This window comes from Rhinolophus sinicus, chromosome 13, assembly GCF_057876585.1.
Source record: "Rhinolophus sinicus isolate RSI-liver-muscle chromosome 13, RSI-T2T, whole genome shotgun sequence".
Classification (NCBI taxonomy): Eukaryota; Metazoa; Chordata; class Mammalia; order Chiroptera; family Rhinolophidae; genus Rhinolophus; species Rhinolophus sinicus.
In genome coordinates this window covers 15,298,826-15,325,055 of record NC_142513.1, presented here as the reverse complement: position 1 = coordinate 15,325,055, position 26,230 = coordinate 15,298,826, and the positions used below count along the sequence as shown (strand labels likewise).

Here is a 26,230-nt window from a genome sequence, read left to right as displayed (position 1 = left end):
GCGGGGGCGGGGTCTCTTGGGGGCGGGTGGAGCCTGGACGCGTTGGTGCCTGCGGAGACGCCCTTGGCTCGTGGAAGGGGCGGAACCGGGAACGTACCCGGTCCTAGAGGAGCAGGAAGCGCCGAGTGCGGGGCCAAGGACACCCACCTGCGGACCCTGTGCACTCAAGTAGAGGCGGCGGCTCCGGTCCCGGAAGTCCAGTGGGCAGCTCCCCAGGTAGGGCCCAACCCGGGCCTGAGAAGAGGTGTCCCTCTTCCTGTCCGCGTTTGCCGGGTCCTTTCGTCCTGCCATCCGACCTTCGTTCTTTCCTGTTCGCGGGCCTGAATCCAGTCCATCTCTAGCCATCAGAAGGGAACTCCAGGTTGGAGGAACTCACTTCGTCCTTGGATCTGGCCCAGAGGCTGCAGGCCCCCGGGACACACAGAACGAGATTTCAGGAGATAAGGAGATTCAAAAACCTCTCAGGGGAGGCTGGCCCAGCGTCACCCCAGGCAGACTGTCTGACCTTGGGGAGAACACCCATACTCTCTGGTACTAAGTATCTTCAGTTGCACGGTTGGGTCTAACCCTTGTCAGGTCTGCTTTGGGACTAGCCAGGTCGGATGGGGCAGCTGTGAAAGCCGCTGGGGAGCTGGGGTTGGTTATCTCCCTTCCAGAGCTAGAGGGATGCTTGTCCTCCTGCTCCCTCTGGTCCTAGGTGGACAGCCCTGCCCCCACCCCTTCCCAAATCTGGGAGCCCAGAAAGGCTGAAAGCTCCCACCCAAAGCAGCTTGTTCTGACTTCCCTGTGGGGTAGTTGTGTGCTGGCCTGGGAGGGCTGTGGATGTTCCCAGAGTGGGCTCTGAGGCTTGGGCCCCCTTGTGAAGCCTGCCTGGAGCCCACCTGCTCACTTTGCAAACAGTGGGGCCACCATTGTGCAGGGCTTTGAATGCTGAGTTAAGAAGTCTAAACTCTCAACTGCAGGCTGGGACTGTGCATTGGAGTCTGACCTGTAGTGTCATCAGGACCAGCCTGGGTAGGTGGGGCTGTCACAATGCCAAAAAGATGCTACTGCTGATAAATGACATATATGGGCATTTATTGTGTTCTTATGCTTTATATGAATTACGTCATTAATTACTCATGCATCCCTTATGTTATTCCCATTTCAGAGGCTGAAACTGAGGCTCAAAGAGGTGAAGTGACTTATCCAAGGCAACAGCTAGTAAGTATCAGGGAGGGGATTAGAACCCAGTCTGTTGCCTTACCCACAGTATCCTGTTGCCACCCAGGAACTAGGCATCCAGTTATAAAGCCTTGACCTAGGTCAGTAAGAGGAGTAAGGAGGGGTTAGATGAGCAGGAAATTGGGGACTAGGATTCAGAGGGCTTGGAGAGGGTTACCCATGAGTCCCGAGAGGAATTCAGCTGACTAGGGTTTGGGAGTGGGGGAGATGAAGTGTTTGATTTTGGACATGTTGCTTTGGGATGAAGGGTGGCATAGGAGAGCCAAGCAGAGCCTCCCTGCATCTGGAGAGGACCAAGGAGGCAGAGCTGGGTCCTGGGGAGAGGTGATGCCTTCAGGGATGGGTACAGGTAGAGGAGGGGAGCCCATGGCCTGGCTCACAGGAGTCTCCCCAAATGCTGAGCAGGCAGATGTGGGGACATCTACTCATGGGGTGGTGGGAACAGGGAGAGGAAGGAATTCTAGGCTGAGAACGGTTTAAAAAATTGAGGACTTTTTTCATAGAGGGGGCAACAGGCCAGTGAGGTACTTGTCTGAGGACATTTCATGGGTGGATCAGAGTAGGACCCAGTGCTCCCTGGGTGCCATCTCTGCCTTTCAACTCTTTCTGCTACCTCAGTGGCTCTCAACCTGAGCCAATTCTGTCAATGTTTGGAGACGATTTGTCACAACTGGAGGAGGGGTACTGTTGGCATCTAGTGGGTAGAGACCAGGGATACTGCTGAACGTCTTACAATCCCCCCATAACAAAGAAGTACCCAGTCCCAAACGTCAGTGATTCCCAAGTTGGGAAACCTTGTACTAGGGAGTGCTGAGCATGTCACAGACACACACGTCAAGCTCTTTTGCCCTCAGCAGGGCAGATCGCTTAGCTTGGGCCTCCAACTGGGCAGACCTTTGCCCTAACCCCTGGTCTGCCCCTCCCATGCTTGCTCCTTGATTCCTGGAAGCTTCTAAAGTCCTGATTTTCCTGAGCACAGTGGTCTAGAGCCCTGCCCACTACATGTCTGTCCTTGTCAGTCTGTATGTTTCCAGACCTATATTCACAGAATTGGGTGTTAGCTAAGCAGGGAGAAACCAAAGTGGCAAGTTTCACCCAACACAGAGTAGGTGCCTTGCAGATAAAATATTCATTAAATTTGAGTGACATATTTGGAGTCCAAAAAGCTTCATTTTAATCCAGTTTTCATTTTAGCAATTCAAATTGTACCTTATGTGTGTGAAGCTCCATGTTTCTAATACGTTCCCAGGTGACACTGGTGCTGCTGGGCCTGGACCACACTTTGAGGGGCAGGGCATTCCAGGACTGTGCAGAGGGGGGCTGTGGGCTGGGCTGCCCTCTCTGCAAACAACTGTGGTGTGGTTTGGGGACCACGGAGTAGAAGGAACCATGGTATGGAGTCAGGAAACCAAGATACGAGTCATCACTCCCTCCCCCCACCCCATGGCCTCTTAGCGTAATAGAGTTTGGATAAGCCACTTCACATCTTTGAGGGATGGTCTTACATGGCAGCTGGTCCTCCAGGGGTTCTGATGCAACGTCTGCAAGGGAGGGGGAGTGCTCTGCAGAGGTGGGATGGCCTGGGTCCTGCCTGCCAGCCAACGCGAGGACGATGAGCTGAAGCTGGCAGGCAGGCAGGCACTGTGCCAGCATGGAGGTGGCTCTCATTATAGCCCTGGCTCTTCTCCACGGCGGCAGCAGCCTCCTGCCTCTGGCTCACCTAGCTGTGCCTGGTATGGGAAAGCTGGAGGGACCGGTCTGGCTGTGGGAAGGAGGAGCAGCTTTGACGTGCCAAGAGCCAGGCCAAAGCCTGGATGTGGGTCGGGGCTGAGAACTATAGCCTAGAGATACTGGGGTCAGCTGTGGGCCACGGACGTGCTTCCCATCCTCCCAAGGAAACTTGGGAAGGACTTTGGAGATTGGGGCCTTCAACTGAGAGCTCCCTCCACCTGCAGCTGTAGAGGATGCCCTACCTTGAGCATTGACCCTAGGAGTAGAGCTGGGCAGAGCCTACAGTACCTGGGGTACCCCCACCTCTGGTTCCCCACAAATCAGCCACAGTGGACCAGCAAGACCCCTTTCAACTCCTAGGACCAGGAGGCAGCAAGCTGATACCTGAACCCATTTCTCAGATGGAAAAACCGAGACTCCCTCCTCCCCACTTCCTGGGAAGAGATCAGCCTTTGGGGCATTACCCAGTAGGGTCCAGGGTCTGATATGTCATGAGGCTGCCCCTCATTGACCCCAGTGAGGGGGGCCTACCTCCTGCTGTTCCCACAGTTGAGCCATCCCAGTGGTCCACACCTAGGGTTCTGCAGCCACACAGGCGTGGGTTCGAATCCTCTCTTTACTTGTTGTGATATTCCAGGCAAGTCACTCCACCTCTCTGAGCCTCAGCTGGCGTGTCTGTAAACAAGAGTAATGACACCCACTCGACCAGCCTCACGGGTTGTTGTGAAGATAAAATGAGCCCTGTCACTCAGTACCAGGCTCATTATCATGACTCATGGCATTTAGAGGCTCAGAGCACCCCCAATTGCCTTACTCAGTGCCCTCATTTTACAGATGTGGGGATCGGCTCCTGGCGAAGGGAGGCAGCTGTCCAGGAGGGCCACTCTGGTCGGGGTGAGCCACAGCTAGAACCCACATCGACCGGCATACCTCCCATCCTGAGACTGCTACCTGTGTTCCAAGTGTTCCAGGGGTAAGCTGGGGACCCAGAGGTCAGGCTGCGGAGCTTCCCCATGGAGGAAGGGGGACCAGGCCTTAGTCCCACCACCACCTCCCTTTGCCAGCCCCAGCCATGAACTACGTGGGGCAGCTGGCAGAGACGGTGTTTGGGACGGTGAAGGAGCTGTACCAGGGCCTGAACCCAGCTACGCTGAGCGGTGGAATTGACGTGCTAGTGGTAAAGCAGGTGGACGGCTCCTTCCGCTGCTCGCCCTTCCATGTGCGTTTTGGCAAGCTGGGCGTCCTGCGGTCACGGGAGAAGGTGGTGAGTGCTGGCGGCTGGCCAAGGGGCCGATGCTGGGTGGGCTGTTGAAGCCAGGGCAACCCCTCTTGTCCCAGGAGAGGACTTGGGCCCTTCTTAGATGGGGATCTGTCCTCTGGACAGACTTCCCTTCTTCTGTATTTTCTTGGAAGGTTTTGGTTTAGTTTGGGGGTTTTGGTCCAAGAGGGTTTCTGTTTCCACTGGAAGCAGCATGGTGGGGCAGGTCCCCGGTGCTGGGGCCATCAGACCTGGCTCCAGCTTGCTAAGACCTTACCTGTGTGTTCCTGGTAAGTCACTTCACCTGTGTGAATGGATAAGGTCTCATCTGCCTGCTGATTAGATAGGAGCTGCTGATAACACATCCCAGGGCCAGGCCTGTGCAAAGGTTAGTTCCTCTCCCTTAGGGAACCTACACTGTCTTCACTGGGCTTGGGCAAACGTGACAGATTGTTCGCGCAAAGGCCTGGTGTGTGAAAAGAGGTTTGGTGGGCCCAGATCCCTTTCACACTCAGGTGAGCTTTCTGGAATCCTACTAGGAAAGTATAACCTTGTGGGACACCGTGTAGCTAAGTGGTTAAGAGCTTGGCTTGTAGGCTCAGACTTTCTGGGTTCCTAGCCTCATTGGGCTACCTCCCAGCGAGTGGCTTAACCCTCCGAACCTCAGTTTCCTCATCTATAAAGTGAGGATAATGATAGGGCTGCAACAGCTTGTTGTGGAGGTTAAACAGTATAGTTGCAATAAAACACTGTACGAAACGAATAGGAAATGGTCATTCTTACCATAGCTGGTGTGCTCCACAAATGTTTGAGCGCTGTCCCAGGGCTGGGGCCACAACAGTGACGAGATGGATCAGGTCCTTGTTCTTATGGGGTGTGGGCGAGAGAGGAACAGGGAAACCAAGGCACAAACAGGGATACCGTGACCAGGACACCTGCAACTGAGCCCAGAGAATGGGGAAATGTCGGAGGGCACAGAGCCTCTCTGAGGAAGGGGAACTCTCAGAAGAAGCAGAGCCCCTCCAAGTGGGGAGCAGCCAGGCATGTCAAGGTCTCAAGGAGAGGGTTCCAGCAAGTACAGACTCGGGGGCAGCTGGGAGCCCATGTCCAGGACCAGCTGAGAGACCAGTGGACTGGAGCGTGGCAGTGAGTGAGGCCAGCGGTGGGGACCGTGCGTCCCCTGCCGCATCACACCCCGTTACAGGTGGACATTGAAATCAATGGGGAGCCAGTGGACTTGCAGATGAAGCTGGGGGACAGCGGGGAGGCCTTCTTCGTCCAGGAGCTGGAGAGTGATGAGGTAAGTACCTGTGTCCTTCACACCACCTGCCTCTTCCCTTCCCTAGGACCCCCTGTGGATGGGGTCGTGGGTGTGTCACTGTCCCCACTGTGGGGAATACCGCATCATCAAGGGTCTGATGGCAGGGGATGGGTTGGTGCTGGCACTCAGGATACGCTATGAGAGCCTGGGGGGCGGTGGGGGCGAGGGCCGACTTACTTCCCAGGGGAAGCTGGGAAAGGTGTCTCAGAAGAGGACACTGAGCTGGTCCCCTGAAGGCTAGAAAGGAGGACTTCCTTGGGCAGCTTGGCTAGGGGGAGCCTGCTGAGGAATGGCTGGGGGGTGGAAAGCATAAGACGACTTGTTCTGGATCTGGGGCTAGCTCAGTGCAGCTGGAACATAGAAGTGTGTGGGTGCTGGGTACACAGAGGGGTGTTTGCAGATGGGAGGCAGGCCCAGCACAAGCCAGCAGAGGTGTTTAAATAGTTTGAGCTGGACAAACTCTAACAGTCCCTCCTTTATGCCAGACACTGCAGTGGACTTGGGTAAGGGTAGACCCCTGCCTTCGAAGAAGATTCCCAGACTAGCCTGGGAGACAGACACATAAACAATGGATGATGAAACTGTTCATTGCAGTGATTGGGGTTGGAACCGAGGCTGAGGGTGGTCAGGGTGAACGTCCTGGAGGAGGTGACGCCTGGCTGAGACTTAAAAGGGACGTAGGTGTCTACTGTGGTCGGTGTGGAGAGATGAGAGGCTGATGCCCAGGTTTCTGGTACAGCACCCTGGCCTGCCTCAGCTCTGTGAGGGCGCTCTGAGGCCAGCAGCCGTTCAAGGCCATGCAGCTGCCGCCTCTGTCCAGCCTCCATCCTGTTTGCCTGACCCCAGATGAGCTCACTCCAAAGCGTGGGACTCCGGCAGGGCTCAGAGTAATGGGGGGACAAGAGCGGCCCCCCTAAACTGTAGCCTCTCAGTCCTGCCCCTGGTCTGTTCCTCAGGAACACGTGCCTCCCCGCCTGTGCACGTCACCCATCCCCTGGGGGGGCCTGTCTGGGTTCCCCTCGGACTCCCAGCTGGGTACAGCCAGTGAAGCAGAGCCCATTGTCACCGGTGTGCCCTCCACGGGGCGGAAGAAGAGGCTTCGTAGGAGGAAACCCCGGCGGAAGGAGGACACAGTGGCAGCCGATTCTAGTTCTGAGGAGCTGGAGGCAGGCGCTGAGAGTGAGCTGTCCCTGCTGGAGAAGCCAAAGCCAGAGTCTCCAGGGTGTGTGGGGACCAGGTGGGAACTAATGGGTGTGAGGGTGCCAGCTGGGCTCGAAGCAGTTTCTTCTGCTCGTGCTGTGACCCTGGGCCAGGGCCCCACCTCCCCGAGTCCCTGGTGTCCAGCTCCCATGCCCTGCCCGGAGCGCCCTGGGCTGTCAGTGATCATTTCTTTCCCTGTGGCCCCTCAGTAGTGTCCTGTCAGAAGGGGAGTCCTCGCCGCAGCCCAAAGACATCTATCCCTACTCTGATGGAGAGTGGTCCCCGCAGGCCAGGTGAGAGTGCAGGTGGGCTGCAGGCAGGGACTCAAGGCCAAGGTCTCAGAATGATTTCCATTTTTCTGACGCGTAATGACTTAGAACACTTTTACTGTGTTTACCAGCCATTTGTATACCTTCTTCGCAAAGTGTTCATACAAGTCTTTTGCCCATTTTTTAAAAACTGTGGTAAAATGCACATAACGCAACATTTACCATTTTAACCATTTGAAAGCATACAATTCAGGGGCATTTAGTATATTCAGTGTTGTGCCACCATCTAGTGCAGCCTCTATCTAGTTGCAGAATTTTCTCATCACTGCACAGGGACACTGAGTACCCATTAAGGAGTCACAACCTTGCCCAGTTTTATTCTCTTACGGGGCTGCCTTCTTATTGTTGATTTGTTGGCGTTCTCTATATATTTATATATTCTTTATATATTCTGGCTCCAACACAGGCATAACTATGTGTTACAAATATTTCTTCCCAGGCTAGGGTGGGCGGTAGGGGGATGGCAGGCTGGCTCGGGGGCCTCTGAGTTCTTGTTTCTTGCAGCATCTCGTCAGGTGGGCTGACATCCCCTAAAAGCGACTCGGAGCTGGAGGTGCAGACGCCCGAGCCCCGCGCCCTGAGAGCTGAGTCCCACATGCAGTGGGCCTGGGGGAGGCTGCCTAAGGTGAGTTCCTCATTGCAGCCCCTATCTCTGCCTTTCAGGGGCTCCGTGGCCTCCATGGGCCACCTCCCCTAAGCCTCGCGGGGTGTGGGAGGCAGACTCTGCACTGGCCCACATCCTCCCCCCTCTGTTTGAATGAAGGTGGCCAAGGCTGAGTGGCCTGTGTCCTCGACGGTCCCTGATGGCAGCACTGGGGCAGCCTCTGCTCCTCAGGGAGAGCCCAGCACCACCTCCACCTCTGTGGCTGGTGCGGACCCTTCCGGAGCCCTGCCCCTGCCAACGGGGGCTGGCACTGACCTCCTTCAGCCTGACGTGGAGGTGCCCGCTCTGGCGGACCCCCTTCTTACCATCCCTGAGAGAACAGAAACCAAGACTCAGAGGTCCAGGGGTACGGGTCACCCTCCTGCCTCAAAATCATGGAGCTGGGCCGCTCTGGAGGGTCCAGCTCCCACCGGGCAGCCAGAAGGGTCCTCCAGGGGGAAAGGTGAGTGATGGCTGGATGCCCCGCTGTTACCTCCTGGGTGGATTCTGTGACTTCAAGCGTGTTTTGAGCACCTACTATGTGCCAGGCACTGTGTTTAGCACCAGCCTGTGAGGCTCCCAGTCCAGTGGGGCAGACAGGTGACACATGCGTAAACCAGGAAGATTGGGACATGGGTGATCACTGGGTGGGAGGGGGGCTATTGAAATCATGTGGTCCGAGTGGGTGATGTTTGAGCTGAGACGTCGACAATGAAGAGGTAGCCCAGTGAGGATCAAAGGGAGGAGAATTCTAGGCAGAAGGAACAGCATGTGTCAAGGCCATGAGGAAGGGGAGAGGTTTCATGTCTAGGAACTGAGGCAGCTGATGTGTCTAAAGTGAGGCAGCGGGGAGGTTGGGAAATGAAGCTGAGTGGATGAGAGAAGCTGGACATTTGGTTCACGAGCAGGCGGTTTATCCAAGAATGGGGCGAGGCATGAGGCCTGCACTGCCCAAATCAGTAGTCACTGGCTACTTAAAGTGGATTAAAATTAAATAACATTGAAAATTCCATTTTTTCATCACACCACATTTTAAGTGTGCTGACCGTCACCTGTGGCTATTGGCTACTGTATTGGGCCAGCAGACATAGGACATTTCTATCACCGTAAAAAGCCTACTGGACAGCGCTGCTTTAGAGTGTTCAGAGGCAAGGGGGACACGTACTGCTCACACTGCTGAGCACATGTTAGGTCTACAGCTGTGCCCTCCTCTGCCCTCAGGCCCCCTGAAGAGAAGCCAGCACCTGGGCCCCAGTGATATCTACCTGGATGACTTGCCCTCTCTGGATTCGGAGAACGCAGCTCTTTACTTCCCCCAGAGGTGCCTGGGTTCTGGGGGCCAGGGAGTCTTGGGGTCGGAGCCTGTGGGACCAGGGGTTGGCTACTACGGCCTGGGAGGGGTGAGCGCCCTCCTCCCAGCTTCCTCCTCTTCATGTCACTGATGGCCCGTTTGCCCTCAGTGACTGGGGAATGGGGCCCAGGAGGTGGAGTGAACCCAGCAACCAGAAGCTCTTGGAGGACCCCAACCCCAAACAGGAGCCAGAACCCACTCCGGACACAGTGGACACTGTAGTGCTGTCCCTTTGTGGGGGACTGGCTGACAGCCGGGACATTTCCCTGGGTATGTTTGACCCTTCTGAGGACTGGCACTGAGGCTGGAGGCGGGGGGGAGGGGGGCAGGGAGGACCCCAGAGGGTGGGGCAGAAGTGTGAGGCTGGGCCTGGAACCCTTGCCATTCTCTGCCCTGTGGAGCCCACGTTCAGCCAGCAAGGGCAGGGCATCCCCATGAAGCAAACGCTTGATACCAAGCTGTGAGTGAGCCTGTGAACCCACAATGGCCAGAGCCTGGGGTGGGAACAGCAGGGGGGAAAACCACAGGTAGGGAGGAGCCCTGCTGGGTCAAAGCCCCCACTTGCAGGAGGCCTGAGTGGTGGAGCGCAGGGGAGCCAGGAGGCACAGGGCAGGGGGTTGTGAGATGTGTCAGCCTGCCCCTCACTCTCTGCCTCTGTGCCCAGAGAAATTCAACCAGCACATCGTCTCCTATCAGGACCTCACCAAAAACCCTGGCCTCCTGGAAGACCAGAACCTGGTAGTGAAAATCAATGAGAAGTACGTACCGAGGCTGTAGCCCCAGAAGTCACCCCCACCCCCGCCTTCATGGCTCTGTAGCTACTGTAGCCCTGACACCCTGTTCTGTCTCCCCAGGCATTATAACTGGGCTGTAGCTGCCCCCATGATCCTCTCCCTGCAAGCCTTCCAGAAGAACTTGCCCAAGGTAATGCTTAGAGCACCCCTGGGCCTCCTGGGGAAAGAAGCCATAGCCTCGGGGTAGAGGCCTTGGCCAGGAATGGAGCGTGGGCAGAGACGGGCCTGGGGCTGACCGGCTGCAAACCCACCCGGGAGAGGAGACCGAGGGCCCCTGAAGCTCCACCCTTCCCTGGTTTCCTGGCATGGCTGAATCCTCGTGGATTTGGGCTTGACTTCAGAGGAGCTCAGAATAAACCAGAGGGGGATAGACATTTAACAGGGACATGCCTTCAACAAGAGATTTTGGATCTGAGAGACGAGGCTTGGGAGATGGAGCTCCCATCCTCACTTTACCTGGAGACCCTCTCCAGGCGGGCTGCGGGGCTGGCTTTATCAGCACACATTTGTTGTGTACCTACTACGTGCCAGGGACAGTCATACCTTCATAGACAGACAATCAAAGACTGTCAGATGAATGTAAAATTCAGATGAATGAGTATTGGGCAGGAGAGGTCTGGGTTGCTTTGAGAGCTTACAACAGGGAGGTTGGCTGAGCAAGTGCCCACTGGGCAGAGATCGGAAGGATGAGTAAGCCTTAAGCTGGTGAGGGGTGGGAACAGCGTGTGCAGATGCTCAGAGAGGGGAAGGAACCCGACTCTTCAGTTCCTGCCAGAGCGTCCACCCTGTCTGCCCTTTCTGCCCCTCAGAGTGGTCCAGGCGTCAACCCTGGTCTGTTCTCCACTGGTTTAGAATTGCCCAAAGAACATCAGTAACCAGATGGTGACAGCTGATGCCTCCCTTTGGTGATGCTTAGCTCCGTCCTCTGGCTGGCTCTGGGTCTGAGCGAGGACCACAGCCTGTGGGAAGGAGGAGGACCCTCTCCTGCCTGGCTCTCCTCACCTTACCCAGACAGACCCACACGGAGGCCGCTGGGAGACTCCCTCAGCTTGTTCCCAGCTCAAGTGGGCACCCTGGCCAACCCATCCCGAGCCCATGTCCTCCTGACTTGGGTGTGCCATTCTGTGCTTGTAGGAAGCTGATGTGTCTCCCAGGTGGACCTGGGCCCTCCCTGGGGCTATCTAGCACAACTCTCTAGCGTTTTGCACAAGGTCATGTTTCCCCCACCAGACAGTGATGGGAGTAGACAGAGAGGGAGGCTGTTCATGGGGTAGAATCACTGACCTTAGGAGTTGGCTGTGTTGGTCTTGGAGGTTGAGGGCAGTGATGACCATAGACTTCCTTTCTGCTGCCACTTGGTGGCATCATGCAGGGAGTACCAGAGCTTAGAAACTCCCAAAGCTACTCTAGTAGAAAGACTGACCCACACTATTTGGAGGCCAGGCCGAGGCTGGGCTAGAGCTAGCGGGTCAGGGCTGGGGTGGAGTGGGGACAGACAGAAGTGGCCCTTGGTCTCCTGGGCTTAGCTCCATGAGTCCTAGAGTGGAGAAGAATGTGCTTCTTCCGCATCCAGATATTGGCAGCACCTTGCTCGAGGGTCAGCCCCAGACTCTGGGCTCAGCATGACCCCAAGGGCAATCTAAGGTGGGTTTGTGTGGTGCCAGGGGAAAATGCCATGACCTTCATCTGCCCACAGGGCACCGTGGACAAGCTGGAGAAGGAGAAGATGCCCCGGAAGGGTGGGCGGTGGTGGTTTTCTTGGCGACGCCGGGATTTCTCAGCCGAGGAGGTGGGTGGTCAGAGTCACAGGGCAGGGCCAGCACAGGCAGCAGCCAGACTTCACTGGATGGATGTTCTTCCCACAGCGCAATGCACAGAGGGAGAAGAACACAGCCAGGGAGCCAGGGGGGTGAGTTGATTTCCTGGGTGGAGCTGGAGTCTGGGGAGGAGTCTGGGAAGGGTCACCTGGGGAGGACAGGGATGGAGCCAGTACCCCTCCCCCAGCCATGGTTCTTTGTCACTCCCCAATCACTTCTACACCCTTTCTTTTTCCTGAGAAATGCCCCCATTTCACAGATAGGAAAACTGAGACTTAGAGATGCAGCAAAGGTCTCACAGCCAGGAAATGGCAGAGCTGGAACGGATGCCTGGACTCCCAGCCCAGACAAGGGGCTACTGTATTAAGGAGGGGCAGGGCCTCCCCTCTCTACCAGAGGCCAGCTGACCTTGCTTCATTTTTTACCTTTGAAGTGACCCAGAACGCCCAGGGTTGGGTGGGAGGGTGACCAAGGATGAGTCAACTAAAGCCAAAGCAGGTGGGGTTAGGAATAAACCCTAAAGTACACACTAGGTTTTTCAGGTAAATATCTCCAAGGCAGGCACTGGCATCCTAGCTGGCGAGGCACTGAGGGCTGAGAGCCTGGGCTCTCAGCTCTAGATGTGCTGTCACCTTTCTGGTTGTTTACTGCTAGCCTGCATCCTTATTCTGCCGCCACCCCCACAATGGGTGGGACCTCGAGGGAGGGGTTTCTGATCCCCTAGGTAGTCTCCAGAGGCGCAGGGACAGGCCCCAAGCCCCTCGTGGTCTGGCCTGTGGGGTGAGCATCTCCTGGGAGTGCTGGGCCTCCAGCTGGGGGAGGTGGCCTAAGAGCTGGGCTGCCCACAGGGACAAGACTGATGTCCTGAGCAGTGAGGATGACGCCCCAGACAGCCCTGTGATCCTTGAGGCGCCCTCCCTGCCACCCTCACCGCCCGTCTACACGCCTACCTACAAGAAGTCCCTCCGCCTCTCCTCCGACCAGATTGTAAGTATGGAGGGGTGGGAGGGCGGTGAGAACTCTGTCCCAGAACCCGACAGTCTTGGCTAAGGAATGGTTCCACAGAGCCACAGTCACCAAAGCCCAGAATCTGTCCCCTTGGCAGCCTCCCTAACAGCCTCCGCTTGATTACCTCCAGGGGCAAGGGGCTCACTTCCTTGTATGCAGCCCATTTCCCTGTCAGATGCTGTCACTGGAAAAGCTCTATGCCATCCTAAAATCCCGACCTGCAGTGGGTCAGCTGGCTCTGGGTCTGCCCTTGGAAGCCACGCTAAAGGAATCAAATGCTGATGACAGCCCTTCAGATTTTGGCAACCCCAGCCCCCCCCCACCTTCCCCCCCCACACACACACACCCCGAGTCATGTTTTCAAGCTCTGTAACTCGTGGCTCCTGTAATAAGAATGTCTTCTCCGAGTGTGACTCTGTGGTCAGGGAGGTGCCCCGCGGGGGACTTGGCCAGCCTGTGCAGAGAAGGTGCCACCTTTGTGGTACCCTGGGGCTCACACACAGCTCACGTCAGCCAGGGCCTGGCAGCCTTGGTCACCAGTTGTGGCTGAGCTTCCCTGATCCTTCTCTATGGACCAAGCACAGGCCTGGGTCTCTCTTTAGGGGGATATCACAGGTACCCTAGCCTTAGTCAGGGGGCCGCCGGTGGAGTGGGGTGTCCCCTTTCCTAGAGCAATGCCAGCCTTGGGGCTGCCCTGAGAAACTTGACTGGGAGCCATGGGCCAGGCTTTGTCCTTGAACTGCACCCCAAAGGAGCACGAAAGGAGGGTAGGGTTCCTGAGCCTGGTACTTTGTGGGCACCGCCGGCACTCCCTCACTGCCTCCTCATGGCCACCCTCGGCCCACATGGGTGTGTCTGTGTGTGCCTGTCTCTGATGAGTTCTAGCAGGTTCTCTGAGTTGGGAAGGAGAGGAGGAGAGGCCTGGGGGATCAAAGGCCACAGTTTGGGGGGCACAGGGTGGATCGTGCCCGGCTGTCGCAGATCACAGCTCACCCCCTTTGCCCGGCCCCAGCGGCAGCTGAACCTGCAAGAAGGTGCCAACGACGTGGTCTTCAGTGTGACAACCCAGTACCAGGGCACCTGCCGCTGCAGGGCCACCATCTACCTGTGGAAATGGGACGACAAAGTGGTCATCTCGGACATCGATGGCACCATCACCAAGTGAGGCCGGGTTGGCCAGGGGAAAAGAGGGGCGTTCTGGAAACTCATCTCTCTGTTCTGGGGGTGGGCAGACAGGGAGAGAGGCCTGTCTGCACCATCTTGGGGCTGCGGGGTAGGCCCCATGTGGGCCACATGGGCTGCCTTGGAGTGACCCCTCCTTTGGGCTCTAGGTCGGATGCTCTGGGCCACATTCTGCCCCAGCTGGGGAAAGACTGGACACACCAGGGCATCACGAGTCTCTACCACAAAATCCACCTGTGAGTGTGGGGGCGAGGGCAGGGCCCCAGGGAGGGGTGACAGGACTTCTTAAGCTACCGTGGCCTCGGCCCTGGGAAGCCAGGCTTGGGGACCAGCAGAGCCCACAAGGAAGGAAGCCAGGGCATGTCCCTGGAGTGCTGAGACCTACCTGCTGGCCCTCGGTTCTCCTGTGGCCTGGGATCTAACTGCTGGCCTTCCTGCTACAGCAGGAAGTCTACAGACCTTTGTCCTTCCTGGTCCACTTGGGCCTCACGACTCTGGCCATGCTCCTTCTACTGGGGACAGCCACCTCTCAGACCTGGCTCAGCTGTCCTAAGTCCCTTCCCTGCAAAAGCCTCTGGGTTTGGAGGCCAGAACCCCAGGGTTGGGCTGAGCTGGCTAAAGCCAAGAGGGCAGGATGGGGGATGGCTGGTCCCTGATGGCTCTGTGCCACCCCCAGAAATGGGTACAAGTTCCTGTACTGCTCGGCACGGGCCATCGGCATGGCTGAACTCACCAAGGCGTACCTGCAGTGGGTGAGCGAGCGCGGCTGTGGCCTCCCCATGGGCCCCATCCTGCTGTCTCCCAGCAGCCTCTTCTCCGCTCTGCACAGGTAACTCCCCTACCCCATAGGGGTCCGCAGCCCCCGGTGGGGGGGGAGCGCAGGCCCACTGCCAGCCCAGGCCAGGCCAGCACCAGGCCCGTGTCACCTGACCCTGCCATCCTCTGACTGCTACCCCTCCTCGGCTCCCTTCCCTGCCCTTGCCCCTGCTCCCCAGGGAGGTGATTGAGAAGAAGCCAGAGGTCTTTAAGATCGCCTGCCTGAGTGACATCCAACAGCTGTTTCTGCCCCACGGCCAGCCCTTCTATGCCGCCTTCGGGAACAGGCCCAACGTGAGTATAGCCTCTCCCCGAGGGCTGAGCCACCTCCTCCCCACTTCCCAGCCCACCGGCCCTTTCTTGTCGCCCACAGGACATCACTGCCTACCGACAGGTGGGCCTACCTGAATCTCGCATCTTCACAGTCAATCCCCGGGGAGAGCTCACGCGGGAGCCCATGAAGAACCACAAATCCACGTGAGGCCAAACCCTGCCACCTGTCTCCCACGCCCTGCCATGTCCCCACGCCCCAGCCTGTCCCTGGGCCCCAGTTCCACCTCCCTACCAGGGCCTCTGTCCCTTGCCCAGGGCTCTCAGAGGCTGTGGCCTGGTGGCAGCTCCAGCTCTTAGTGACAACCCTTTTCTGTCCATAGATATGAGCGGCTGGGTGAGGTGGTTGAGCTCCTCTTCCCCCCGGTGGCCCGTGGCCCGAGCACAGACCTGGCCAACCCTGAATACAGCAACTTCTGCTACTGGCGGGAGCCACTGACTTCTTTGGACCTTGACGCCCTGGCCTGAACCCGCCAAGGCTGCCCCCTCCTCTCTGGCCTGGCCCAGAACTGACTGGGTGTCCCAGGGCATGAGGGTTGGAAGCTAGGTGGGGAGGACGGGCACTGTGGGCTGCCTGGCAGCCTCTCTCCTTCCGGTCCTGTTCTCCTGTCTCCTGCCAGCTGAGCTGCAGGGGGCGGGGCAGCTGCTCCAGGCCTCAGCATGGCCCTGGCTGGTAGCAATTAAATGATTGTCACCTGGGCCCTTGCAGCAGCATTCTGTGCCCTTGCCATCTCTGTCCCTATCACCCTGAGACGCTGCCTCAACTCCTGATTAGGACAGAGAGAACAGAGGCCCCACTGAAGCTTCCGAGTTGGATGCACAGGGAAGGTTGGTGGCGGCAGTGGGGAGCAGTTGACTAGCATCTGGGCAGAACACAGTGCTCCCCCACTGCCTTCTGGGAGCCTGCACCGTCCGTACCCTCTGAGGCCAGAGCCTCACATAGGCCTGGCCCCTTCCCACAGCCCTTGAGCCAGACGTTGCAGTACATCCCAAGCTCAGATGCTCCAGTGTCCTCTGAAATCAGGAAAGGGGGAGCCCAGGGCAATGCAAGGACCAAGAGAATGTGGCTCTCACTTGGCCTAGCCTGCCCCCAGCAGCTGCTCCTGCTCCTCCCAGCACCTCCCCTGGGGACACAGGCAGGTGGGGTTGGTCTGCCCTCCCCTAGCCTGGTCAGTTCAGTGCCCACACAGCTGCTGAGTGGGCCGTTGCCTGAGGAGCTGTGGGTAGGAGGGCTGGCACCCCACTGCAGCCTTCCCTCTCTCCGTCTTCGGGGAAGAAAATACCTTTAGATGGGCTGAAAGCTTTAATCCAGGCCTGCCCTTCCCCAATAGCACCACAGTGGAGGACAGGGTACCCAATGTTGAGATACCAGAAGGCAGGGCTCCAGGGACCTCCAAAACAGCACAGGAGGACTCGTGCTGCTGTGGGGAAACTGAGGCCTGGAGCCTCAGCAGACAGGTATCAGGGTCTTGGAATTGTGCAGGCTGAACACTTGTGTTTTCAGGTTGTCGCTTGGTGGTGTCATACCTGAATTTCTCAGGACTCCATGAACGGAACATCCAGGCGGGGTTGGGTTTACAGGGATATTGGAAACTAGGCCTGGAGCCCTCTTCCTCCAGCTGTGGCCTCTTGCCCAGCGTCTGACCTCATTCAGGCCATGACGTACAAGAAGGGCTGCTCTCTGGAGAGAGGCCCTAACCTGGGGGGAAAGAACCGCCCCCGCCCCCAAATGGAAAGGAGAGGACTGTGTGTGAACCAGAGTGAGTGCCCGGAAAACATCTTTGGGGAAGAAAAAGGATAAATTGAAGTGGTGTCTCCAAACAGATCGCCTGGACCCAGTCTTCCTCAAGAATCTACAGCTGCCTAAGCCCTCACTTTGGGGAGAATCAAAAGGAATAAAGAGAACTCTGGCTGAGTCTTCGTGTTTCTGTTCCACCCTGAAGGACCTCGGGGTGGTGGGAACCTCTGGTCCTTGGTTCAGAAACAGCACCCGTGAAGCTGCTAGGTGTGAGGACAGTGCATCACCTTCCTGCAGAAACTGAGCCCAGAATCCTGGGGAGGGACGCTAAGGGGACAAAGGAACCAGAAGCCTCCACGGGCTGGGGCCCCAGCTGTGGACAGGCCACTGTCTGAGAGAATGGCTCTGCAGGTCTTTGCACAGAGGCCAACTTATGTGTCCGCAGAAGAGCGATTTGCAGACGGGATTGTGAGGTCTCTTAGGTCCACCCTGGCCTTCAGGCGCCACGTGCTTGCCTTGACTGCTACCTGAGTTGTCCAGTTGGTGCAGCCCTGAGCGTGGGTGAGCTGGTGCCTGGGACACTCGTGGAGCTGGACCGACTCTTCTTCAGTGGCCTCTGGCATCTGCACTGGCCAGGGGTGGCTGGGAGGCATGGTCTGAGCTCTGGGTTGATGTCCCCAGGGTTGATGGGCTCTGGGGTTGGGTCCTGTCTGGCCCGCCTAGTCGGCCTGCCCTGGCCGTGCCTGCTCGGCCAGCTGGGCCCGGCAGTCCAACAGATCGTCCCGGAGGCGGGCGATGTCCTGTGCGTGCTGGGCCAGCGTGCGATTCAGCTGGTCCACGTGGTCCCATAGACCCTCCCTGGACCTGAGCGACTCGGTAGGCAAGCTGTCCAGGTCTGCAGCCATCAGGCCCAGCTTCCCACACGCACCCTCCACTTGTGCTACCCTCTGGTCGAAGTGGCCCATTGCGTGCTGGAGTTCCTGGGCTGTGTCCTGGCAGCGGCTCAGCCCGCCGGCCACACCGGCCACACCGGCCTTGAGTTGCTCCAGCTCCCCCCGCAGGCTCAGGACCTGCCTGTGGCCAGCCCGAAGCCGCGAGCCTTGGCTGCTGACCTGCTCCTGGATGGCGTGGACCTCGGCCTCCACCTTGCGCTCCCGCTCGTCCAGGGACGTATTGGCGGCCAAGAAGGCCTCAGAGTACTGGCTGACGGAGTCACTGAGGCCTGTGAGCGACTTGCTCACAGAGTTCAGATTGACCTTGAGCAGGGTGATCTCGCCCTGGAGTGAGCTGCCTGTTGCTCCTGCCAGCTGCCCCTGGACCTCGGCCACGGTGCCATTGAGCTGCTGGAGCAGGGCCGTGTGACTGGCTACCTGGCGTAGAAGGACCGCAATCTGGCTCTGCCAGGCCTTCACCTCTCCCATGAGGTTGTCCAGGATGGCTGAGGTGGTGCTGGGGGTGCATGAGGTCTCTAGCGAAACCAGCCGTTGTTCCAGCACGGCCAGCTCTGTCTGCACCAGGGGCCATGCCGACCTCCCTGGTGGAGTGCTGTCATGGCTTAGCTCCCCAGCCAGTGCCACCAGGCGCTCCTCTAGGCTCTGCACACGCTCTTCCAGCACGGTCCTGAAGCCGCCCACACCCCATCCCCCCTCCTTCATCCCCAGACAGCAGCCCCTCATGCCACTCTCCGTCCCATTGAGGGTCTCCAGGCCCTCAAGCAGTCCATCAACACCCCCGTCAAGCATGGCCGCAGACAGCCGCGTGAGCTCATCCCTGGATGTGGGGCCATGGCCCCTTTGGGCCTCAGTGACTACCTGCAGGTTCCTCTCGAGGCTGTCCATCCGGGCACTGACCAGGGCCAGCTGGCTGCAGCAGCTCCCAGCGCCAGCCACACTTAGGCCTTGCAGCCGGGTACCCAGCTGTGAGAGCTCCCGGCGCAGGGCCAGCTCCCGGCCGTCCAAGCTCTGGTGCAGCCTTCGGCTGGCCGCCTGGCCCTCCTCACACTGCTGCCGAACCTCCTGCACCCGCACGTCACATGTGCTCTGGACGCCTTGCAGCTTCTGCTCGAAGCCATCCAGCAGGCTCCCCCAGAGTCGGTGCAGCCGTTGGTCCACATATTCATCCAGCAGGGCCAGCGAGGTGAGTGGGGATGGGGGGGCCTCCCGCAGCTGCTGCAGGTGGGCCTCGTGGCCGAGGGCCAGCCCATGCACCTCATGCAGCAGCTGCACCTTGCTCTGGAGTGTGTTGCTCACCTCTGTCACCTTGCTCAAGATCTCATCCAGGGGAGGTGTAAGCGGCCTTCCAGCGCTGTCTCCAGGGTTCACAAACCCCTCGGGGATGACCTCGAATCCCACTGGGGCAGCAGGAGCTCTGGGGCCACCAGTAATCCTGCTGGGGTCCTCGTGGCTGGTCAGCAGGCCGCTGAGAGTACCATATGCTTGTGCCAGGCGCTGGACATCACCCTCCAGGCGTTCCAGCCGCTCACCAAACAGCCCTGGGCCTTTCCTTCCTGGGAAAGAGGAGGAGAGAACCGCAGGGATGTCGTTGGCCTGGCTGGCTCAGCTTGTCCTATTGCCCGGCCACCTGAGAGATTTTCTATTCTAAGTCAACCTCGCTGGGCATAGCTCCGCCAGCTTTTGGAGGGGGCCCAGGGGCTCTCCCTTCTGCCCAGCGTGAGATGCACCCTGCCAGCTCTGCCTGAGCTCAGCCAGCCTGGGTCAGTCTTTTTCCCATATCCCTCCCCCCAAGAAACCCAACTACCTTGGTAGGGTCTCCACGGGCAGACTCACCGTAGAAGCTGGGCGCCGCTCTGCTAGAAGGAGGGGGCCTGGGGCCTGGTCCCAACTGCCCAGAGGGAATCTGGGACTCAGGCTCTGAATGGGGTGGGGTGGCCCGAGGGTCCGTGAGGTGCTCAGGGCAGCCTTGTCCAGTGAGCCCAGGGCAGCAACGCCAGGAAAGCTCCGTCACAGTCTTGTAGCCGACTTTGTATTTGGGTCTGAGCACCGTGCGGTACCTGGGCCAGGGATGGGGAGAGGGCAGGGTCCTGTAGCTGTGGGCTGAGGTGCCTGCCTCCTGGCAGGTGGCCTTGTGCCCTGGCTGGTATTCAGGGCCACTCTCAGACACATGCATACAGTCTAGAAGTCTTCCCACCTCCACAACAGCCCCAGGGGTTTCCTTTTTCTGTGCTTAAGGTGACAGGGCTGGAGCATGGAAGTAGGCCTTGCCAAGGCTCACAGATGCGTTAGGGGAGGGTGTAGGAAGAAGCCCCACCCCCTCCTGTTTGCCTGGGGAGAAGGCAAGCAGGAATTTGGCCCCAACGCTCCCAAGATCACTTGGACCCCCTTCAGCTTATAATGCCATCAGAAATTCCACTCTGGCTTTGGTGGTACCTTGAATAATTCTGACAAAGCCTCAGCCCCCGCCCCACGCCCCACCCCTGTGGGTGGGTGAGGGGTACTGCCCTGGAGCTGGGGCAGGCAGCCCCTCTCACTGCCTGGGGGCCACTCTGGACTCCCATCAGCTCCCCTTAGGCCTTTCCACTTCTCCCTAGCTGACTCCAAGAACTCAGCTCTGATCGCAGAGGCTAGTGACAGGGCACCTTTGATTTTGAGCACAGAGAGGAAGGCCCGGGGTGTAAGGCAGCACAGGGGCCACTCCCTCACCTGTTCAGCAGTGTGCCTGTACCTGTTCACCCACTGACCCATGGAAGCAAACGGATTTGTTTTCAAACCTGCATTTGAACCTCTCCGGGCACAGACCTGTGCATCCCACCTGTGTGCAATACGACAGGTCCTCACATGGCTCCATGTGCCCAGCCTGAGCCCCACACCTGGCCTACCTTCTCCACTGTCAGCACAGGCCTCCTTGAGTCTGACCAGGTCCTTTGGCATCAACCATGCCAGTGTGACCCTCTGCTTTCCCCTGTCCCCCCACCCCCATGCTGCGTCTTCCTTGCCTGGTGCTGCCTCTCCCCCAGGAACCCTCCCCTGGTCCCCTGTGGGCTCCGACCTGAGCCTGCCCCTGACTCCTCCCTGGCCCCCTCCATCCAGCTGGGGTGGGGGCTGGGGTAGGTTCTCTGAAGTCCAAGGAGTTACAGCCCTTGTCAAGTTGGCTGCTGCTCTCAGCTGAAGGCAGGCCTGGGTGGGGCGTGTGCCCAGGGACCCCGAGTGGGTGGGATGAGGGTGCACTCACGTGACTGTCCCGGGGCACTTGGGCCCCCATCCACACTGCCGGTACTCAGCCTTTATGTAGCTCTCTGCTCCCTCCTGGAGGACACAGGTCACATTCCTATGCACCACGTAGGCGCAGAGGGCCCTGCAGGGGAGAATGGCATCCTTGGAATATCTGGCCTGGGCCAGGCCCACTGAGGCTCCTAACCCCTTCCCCCCAACTGTGAGCCTCAGCAGAAGAGACCTCCATCTTTCTTCTCCCCCTTCTCCTTGATCCCAGGAGCCAGCGCCCTCGGCCTGGGGTCCAGCCCTGCTGCTGGTCTCTTCGATCCCAGCCTTCCTGATGAGTGGGTCACTGGGCTAAGCTAAGCTCTGTACTGAACCAGGAGCCTGGTGTGGCTGCCCTTCCTCAGTCTGACCTCTGCTCTTCCTGCCTGGAGAAGAAGCCCCTCCCCCCAGATTCCCCATCAAGGACCTTTCCACATTCCCCACCCTTCTCCAACTCCTCCACTGGTTCTCAATTCCTCATCTCAGCATTTGACGCTTCCGAGGTCCCAATTTAGTGCCTGAGTGTCTTTGAGACCATACTTCTCCCTTCCTCCCCTGACTGACTCCTGGGGAAATGCACCCCACCTTGTCGCTTTCTGGCCCCTGCCTCTGATCCTGGTTCCTCATTTTCACATCATTTCTACCACCTCCTCCAGGAAGCCTACTCTGATGTGGCCAGACACATTGAGCGTCAGCTATGGGCTGGACGCTCTCGTTCTACAGTACCTCTCAAATGCAGCTAGAGTTCAAATTCAGCTCCACCCCAGGCAGAGCCCCTAACTCACCTCAGATAGGCCAGTTCTCAAGCCACTGCCGCTAAAGACCAGAAGCTGAGGCAGGGGCCGGACAGCAGCTCCTCCTTATAGGCCACAAATGTTGGGGAGGCAGCTGCCTGACATAAACTGGCCACCTGTAGTCTGTTGTTAGACCCTGGAGCCCAGGAACCCAGGACCCAGGAGCCCCCACCAGCTCTGAGGCCCAGCCACATTGGGGATGCCAAGGGGTTGCTGGGGCCAGGCTGACCAAGGGAGGGCAGGCCGCTGGGCGCAGGGATCCCTCCCCTACCTACTGGGGCAGGGGAACGATGGGAGGCCCCGGCGTGGTGTGTGTGTGGGAGAGCCCCGCGTGCTCCGTGCGCGGACCGCCCTCCCTCCTCTCCCTCCACCTGGTCCGCTGCGCCCGGGGTTTGCACACAGCGCAGCTGGAAAATGTTACTTCTCTGGAAAGGTTTCCGCGGGCACTGCCAGGATCCCCGCCGCCGCGCCAGGCCCCCTCGGCTTATTTTTCTTCACTAGCCCCTCAGCCTCCTGCGGCGTGGGGCGCCCGCTGGGCAGGGGCTTGGCCCCGGGAGCCGCCCCCTCCGCGCCGCGGCCTCGGGTGCCCGGCGCCCCGCCGCCCGCGCGTGCGATCGGGGCAGGTGGGAGCAGCGCCGCGGGGCCGTCCCTCCCGTTTCCCGCCCGCCGCGCGGCCCGCGCTTACTTGTGCGGCCCCGGACGCAGTCGCGGGTGCCATCCCGTCGTGTAGAGGCTGTAGCGGGACACACCAGGCGGCGCGGGCCGCGAGAGGAGCGGGGTGCCCTTGGCCTGCGCCCCAGAGAGCAGCGCCGCGACGGCGCACAGCCAGACCGGCAGGCGGCGGCGGCCCATCGCCGCCGTCCCCGGGTCCCCACCTGGCCCCATACGGGGCCCCCGCCGGTGTCCGCCCGCCGCGCCGCCCCGCCGCTCACCGCCCGGGTCCCGCCGCCGCTCGCGGCCCCTGCAGCTCGCTGGCCCAGCCGCCTGGCGCTTCGCAGCGGCTGCGTCCCGCGGAGTGGCCGGCGCTTCTCGCGGCTGGGGCCGCGGAGGGGAGGCGGGAGGCGGGCTCTGCGCGGATTAGCATAAACTTGGGGCCGCGTCGCTCTCCTCCGCCGGCCCCCTCTCTGCCGCCAGACCCCCGCCCTGACTCCGAGCTGACGCCCGAGGGGCCGCCCGCAAGCAAGAGGTTAAGAAGGGAGCAACCCCGGGGTGGCAGGGGCGCACGCAGGCCGTCGCGCCCAGGGATGCCCCCAAACACACCCATCCACTGCCGTTGCCCGCGTGCACGGGTGAGAAGCAGAGCCAGACCCCTGGGACCGGCGTGGGCGTGGGGCTCTCCGGGAGCGGCCCACCCGCCGGACACACTGCTTTTAAAAGCCAGTGTGCACCTGGGAACGGCGGTCCACGACTTCGGAGCTGAGATGACCGTATTTTGGGTAGCGCCAGCAACACCTCCGCAGCCACCTCCTTGGAATAGGCCCCAGACCGGCCCTGTTGGCTAGCTCTGCCTCCTTGCACTGTCATTGTCATTGTCTGGAAGTGCCCAGGACATCTGATAAGTCTGCTGTCCCCTCCCCAGGCATCTTAACTCCTCCCTGCTCCCTAACCCTCTGCAACCCAGTCTGGTGGTCAGGCTGTCCCTCTGGTGTCCTGATGGGGTCCGTGTTACCCCTGTGTCTCAGGGACGGGCTGCATGGAGCCCCAAATGCCTATCACCTCACCAGTCCAGCCAGTGATGCTCTGATTCTCTTTGGGCATCTAAAGCTCTTAGCCTGCTGGACCACACAGCACTGGCTCCTTAGTAGCATCTGGTCAAATAAAACCTTTAGGTCTTTCTCACAAAGAGCTGCTGTTAAGCCAGGTTTCCTCCATATTTCCCTCGGGAAGTTGTCTCTTGGAACCCAGGAGTTGGCCCTCAGTCATCCTCATTTAAAATCATCTTGTTGACATTCTGACCTGCAAAGAGCCTTTTGAATCCTGGTGCTGTCATCCAACAGAGTGGCACGTCTTCCTGGCTTTGTCTCATGCACACAGGGGACCACAGCTTTCTGTGTCTTTACCCAAGTAGCTGGTAGGCGTGCAGAAGGCGAGGAACTCTGAGGCACACCTGGAGAGACCTCACTCCAACCTGACTTTGAGATGCAAATCCACACCCTTCAGGTCAAGGGATGATATCAAGGGTGCTGGAAGGGGGCAGCTCTGAAACCCACATCTATGCCTCTGCCCTCTCCCAGCACGGTGGCTTGTGGGTCCTGGGAGGCAGACACCTGACCCCGCCAAGCTAACTTTCTTTGTCCTGGGCTTGGGAATTGGGACACAGAGGCTGATGGGATCCAGCTTCAAGATGGGGCTGTACTAGTTTCCTAGGGCTGCCGTAACAAATTACCATGAACTTTGTGGCTTAAAACAACAGAAATCTATTCTCCCCCAATCCTGGAGACTAGAAATCTGAAATCAAGGTGTCATCACAGCTAGTCTCCTTCCAGAGGCTCTAGGAAAGGATCCTTCCTTGCCTCTTCCAGCTTCTGGAGGCTCCTGGCAATCCTTGGCATTCTTTGGTTTGTAATGGCATCATTCCAATGTCCCCATCTGTCTTCCCAGGGTCCCCTCCCCGTGGCCTTCTTCACATGGCCTTGTCTCTGTGGGTGTCTCTGTGTCCTCTCCTCTTATAAGGACCAGTCATTGAATTTAGGGCCCAGTCTAATCCAGTATGACCTCATCTGAAGTAATTAAAACTGCAAAGACGCTATTTCCTCTTAAGTTCACATTCCTAAGTTCTAGGTAGACATAAATGTTGGGAGAACAGACACTATTCAACCCACAACAGGGACTTTGAGGGGTGGTGAGAGGACAGATCATGGCTGCAGAGCTGCCGTAGCTACGCTGAGCCTTAGATTTACTGGAGTTACGGGGAAGCTGAAGAAGAGAATTGGCCAGAGCAGAGTGGGGCTAAGTCGAGAGGCTCTGGACTCAGGGAGACGTGCAGTGAGTGGCCATCTGGTGACTGTCTTCCAGTCTGCTTCCAATAACCCACTTCACTTGAGCAGCTTGAGTGGGCTTCTGATCCCAGCCTCCAAGTGTTGCCTGTCTAAGACAGCCTTTCATCCTCTGCCACAAGTCCACCCAATGTGCTATTATAATCTCTGGACTGTAACAGAGATGTCATGAGCCATTTTGCTGAGGGCAGGATACACAGTGTCCATAACATGCTCTTGATCTGGTAAGCACTGAATTTCTACTTCTTGGAAAGTGAGAAGCATCTGAGTGGGAGATGAACAGAGCCCCACTCCACACCCTAGGCTGGCTCCTGACTGCCTGGCAACGCTGCCCAGCGGCTCTGGGAGAAACCCCCCTCCCCGTCCCAGAAACTGTGATCCTTTTCCAAGGGGTCCCGCCCCTTCCTCTCACTCCTTTCCCCAGCCCAGATGTGGGGCCCATAACTCACAGGGAGGAGGCTAGATCCTTGTCTTTACGTGGAAAAACCCACATAACATGGGGCTGAAAGGACAGTAGGACCCCGTTTCCCCCTTTCCCAGGTGGCTGACATCAAACACCATATTCCCTCTTTAATGGGAACAGTTTTGGGAGCCAGCACTGGGGCCCCTTCCTGGTGGGGGAGACGCTCAGGGTCTTGGCTGGATCTAGCCAGAGGCTGGGGTCTCCCCCGCAGACAATGAGGCCACTTTGCATCTGCCAGACAGGAAGCATAGGCAGGGCAGGGGCAGGGGAGGGAGGGAGACACTATGTCCTCCCCCCACTCACACTGGAGTTTCCACACCTGGATGGAGGCGGGCTGAGGGGCCACACACAGGATCACACTCTCTGTTCATGGGGACCTGCACGGCCATATCCAGATACTTGGTCCACTCCGTGCCACTTCTCTACACACACACACTCACACACTCACACACACACACACATACACACACACACTCAGAAGCATACTTCCCCAACCTTCATGAGGCCCTGGTGAGAGATACGCCACCTCTCTCCTCAGGAAGAACAGAGAATGCCATCAAGATGACAATAACCCTGGACAGGGAGCACAAAGTCTTGCATTTAGGGTCCATCAGTAAGTGACACAGTATGGGGGGACATGAGCAGGAACCTCTGCCTCCTTCGTCCATGGGCTCCTGGGGGGCAGAGTTGCTTGGTGGTGACCCACTCACCTGGGATAGCCCTTCTAGGCCTCCACGCACTTCTGAGAATCCCAGAAGCTTCCTCTCCCATCTCCAGGCTCCTTCCACCTCACCCAGGATGTTACCTGCTTTTTTATGGAGGCCCACCACATAAGGTCATTGAAAGCCTCAGTTTTATGGAATGTAAGTCCCCTTAAAGAGACAGAAATAAAAAGCACTGACACTGACAGCTTTCTGGCACAGGCCCTTCCTATCACGGATGAGCCCCCCTGCTATTGGGAGAAACTCACACCCTCCACCGCCAGCCAATTGGGGGTGGCACCCCCTAGGATACCAGCCTC

General features: G+C 58.6%; 2 protein-coding genes across 10 annotated transcripts; one reads left to right on the top strand and one right to left on the bottom strand.

Moving 5' to 3' along the window:
- Positions 1-56: 56 nt before the first annotated feature.
- LPIN3 (lipin 3) lies at positions 57-16,920 on the top strand. 8 transcript variants are annotated; one of them, XM_088789122.1, is made up of 23 exons: positions 57-531; positions 963-1,014; positions 1,151-1,203; positions 3,790-3,928; positions 4,020-4,219; positions 5,418-5,513; positions 6,491-6,771; positions 6,944-7,027; positions 7,568-7,688; positions 7,827-8,169; positions 8,928-9,027; positions 9,167-9,327; positions 9,722-9,815; positions 9,912-9,981; positions 11,548-11,640; positions 11,717-11,760; positions 12,517-12,655; positions 13,689-13,837; positions 14,008-14,094; positions 14,535-14,687; positions 14,854-14,968; positions 15,048-15,151; positions 15,328-16,920. In XM_088789122.1, exons 5-23 carry the CDS (start codon positions 4,028-4,030, stop codon positions 15,470-15,472), a joined length of 2,571 nt encoding a protein of 856 aa, XP_088645248.1. In that variant the 5' UTR covers positions 57-531; positions 963-1,014; positions 1,151-1,203; positions 3,790-3,928; positions 4,020-4,027; the 3' UTR covers positions 15,473-16,920. The 8 variants fall into 8 exon arrangements, with proteins under 8 accessions (XP_088645248.1, XP_074173393.2, XP_074173390.2 ...); XM_074317292.2 differs by lacking the exon at positions 963-1,014 and having other exon boundaries at positions 57-361; XM_074317289.2 differs by lacking the exon at positions 963-1,014.
- Positions 16,295-26,230, bottom strand: EMILIN3 (elastin microfibril interfacer 3). Of its 2 annotated transcripts, XM_088789125.1 has the most exons (6): positions 23,707-26,230; positions 23,139-23,283; positions 22,683-22,818; positions 20,931-21,053; positions 19,529-19,752; positions 16,295-19,248 (listed from the first exon to the last, which is right to left on the bottom strand). In XM_088789125.1, exons 2-6 carry the CDS (start codon positions 23,278-23,280, stop codon positions 17,462-17,464), a joined length of 2,412 nt encoding a protein of 803 aa, XP_088645251.1. In that variant the 5' UTR covers positions 23,281-23,283; positions 23,707-26,230; the 3' UTR covers positions 16,295-17,461. The 2 variants fall into 2 exon arrangements, with proteins under 2 accessions (XP_088645251.1, XP_074173398.2); XM_074317297.2 differs by lacking the exons at positions 22,683-22,818; positions 23,139-23,283; positions 23,707-26,230 and adding an exon at positions 22,436-22,669.

Excerpts from the sequence above, each read along its gene's own strand:
- LPIN3 (XM_074317292.2), top strand. The coding sequence starts at position 4,028 with ATGAACTACGTGGGGCAGCTGGCAGAGACGGTGTTTGGGACGGTGAAG. Across the intron at positions 11,641-11,716 it reads GGGATTTCTCAGCCGAGGAG|CGCAATGCACAGAGGGAGAA; the intron begins GTGGGTGGTCAG and ends TTCTTCCCACAG. Across the intron at positions 13,838-14,007 it reads ATCGATGGCACCATCACCAA|GTCGGATGCTCTGGGCCACA; the intron begins GTGAGGCCGGGT and ends TTTGGGCTCTAG.
- EMILIN3 (XM_088789125.1), bottom strand. The coding sequence starts at position 23,280 with ATGACAATGACAGTGCAAGGAGGCAGAGCTAGCCAACAGGGCCGGTCT. Across the intron at positions 22,819-23,138 it reads TCGTGGACCGCCGTTCCCAG|AGCCCGCCTCCCGCCTCCCC; the intron begins GTGCACACTGGC and ends TAATCCGCGCAG. Across the intron at positions 21,054-22,682 it reads GCGGCGGCGGGACCCGGGCG|GGCCCTCTGCGCCTACGTGG; the intron begins GTGAGCGGCGGG and ends TCTCCCCTGCAG.